The sequence below is a fragment of the Priapulus caudatus genome, unplaced genomic scaffold, assembly GCF_000485595.1.
Source record: "Priapulus caudatus unplaced genomic scaffold, Priapulus_caudatus-5.0.1 Scaffold13053, whole genome shotgun sequence".
Taxonomy (NCBI): domain Eukaryota; kingdom Metazoa; phylum Priapulida; class Priapulimorpha; order Priapulimorphida; family Priapulidae; genus Priapulus; species Priapulus caudatus.
Window position 1 is genome coordinate 1 of NW_014590114.1, and position 1,248 is coordinate 1,248.

Sequence of the window (1,248 nt, forward strand, 5' to 3'; positions counted from 1 at the left end):
ATATATGTGTGATCAGGAGTCTATCAGTATTAATCCTGATATGATTGTGTGAGCACGTACTCAGGTGCTTCATGTTGTGTCGTTATCTGTTCTATATAAGGTGTGAGCTTCAACATGGTCGCCGCCCAGTCGACGGACATGACGACAGATACGGCGACAGTTGTGACGGACACGGCGACAACTGGGACAGATACGGAAACAGTTGTGACGGACACGGCGACAACTGGGACAGATACGGCGACAGTTGTGACGGACACGGCGACAACTGGGGCAGATACGGCAACAGTTGTGACGGACACGGCGACAACTGGGACAGATACGGCGACAGTTGTGACGGACACGGCGACAACTGGGACAGATACGGCGACAGCTGCGACAGACGCGACGACAGGTGTCACAGACACGGCGACAGATGTGACCGCAGGGACAGAGGAGGCGACCACGACTACTGCGACAACCGGTAAGATATCTTATTCATGTTAACCCCAACCCTAACCCTCACTCCTAACCCTAACCCCAACCATACCCATAACGCTCACCCTAACCATCATCCCACCCTACCCCTAACCCTCCCCATAACTATAACTACAACCATAACCGCAACTCTAGCACTAACACTAGCCCTATCCATGCGTGTAGCCCAAACCGCGACCCCAAATGTATCCCCGACTCTCTCCTAGTCTTAACTAAACATAAGGCTAACTCCAACTCTATCACTTACCCTAACGCTAGCACTAACCCTAACCATAACCATGATACCCATAACCAATATATATATCATAAATATATCATAAAGACTTCGTAGAACGCAAGTTTCGCAATTAGTTCGCAAGAACACTTTAAGAACTACAAATAAGCTTTTAACCATACTACTCGTCAATGTGAATGCGCGCTACATTAAACGATTCCGTGTGTACGTCGGACAATCACTAAACGTATTAACTAAACGCGATGTGCTTTCGCGTCTTCACCTTTGTGACAGGAAAATTCACAAACGCTTTGCCATTTAACAGATGTTAATGAAACCGAGACAGGTTCTAATACAGGTTCTGTGTGAGCGTGGAATCTTAGGTCAATATCTGTACAAGCTATGTGAAATAATCATATATATATATACTGCTATATAATAGGGTAACTCTCGAGTTCGTTCACACACACACACACACACACACACACACACACACACACACACACACACACACACACACACACACACACACACACACACACACACACACACTCTCTCTC

General features: G+C 46.8%; 1 protein-coding gene across 1 annotated transcript; it reads left to right on the plus strand.

Moving 5' to 3' along the window:
* Positions 1-100: 100 nt before the first annotated feature.
* Positions 101-460, plus strand: LOC106820419 (putative eggshell protein; the record flags this gene model as incomplete). Its single annotated transcript, XM_014824936.1, has 1 exon — positions 101-460. A coding segment is annotated over one exon (360 nt), but the record flags the coding sequence as incomplete, so codon positions are not given.
* Positions 461-1,248: the final 788 nt, after the last annotated feature.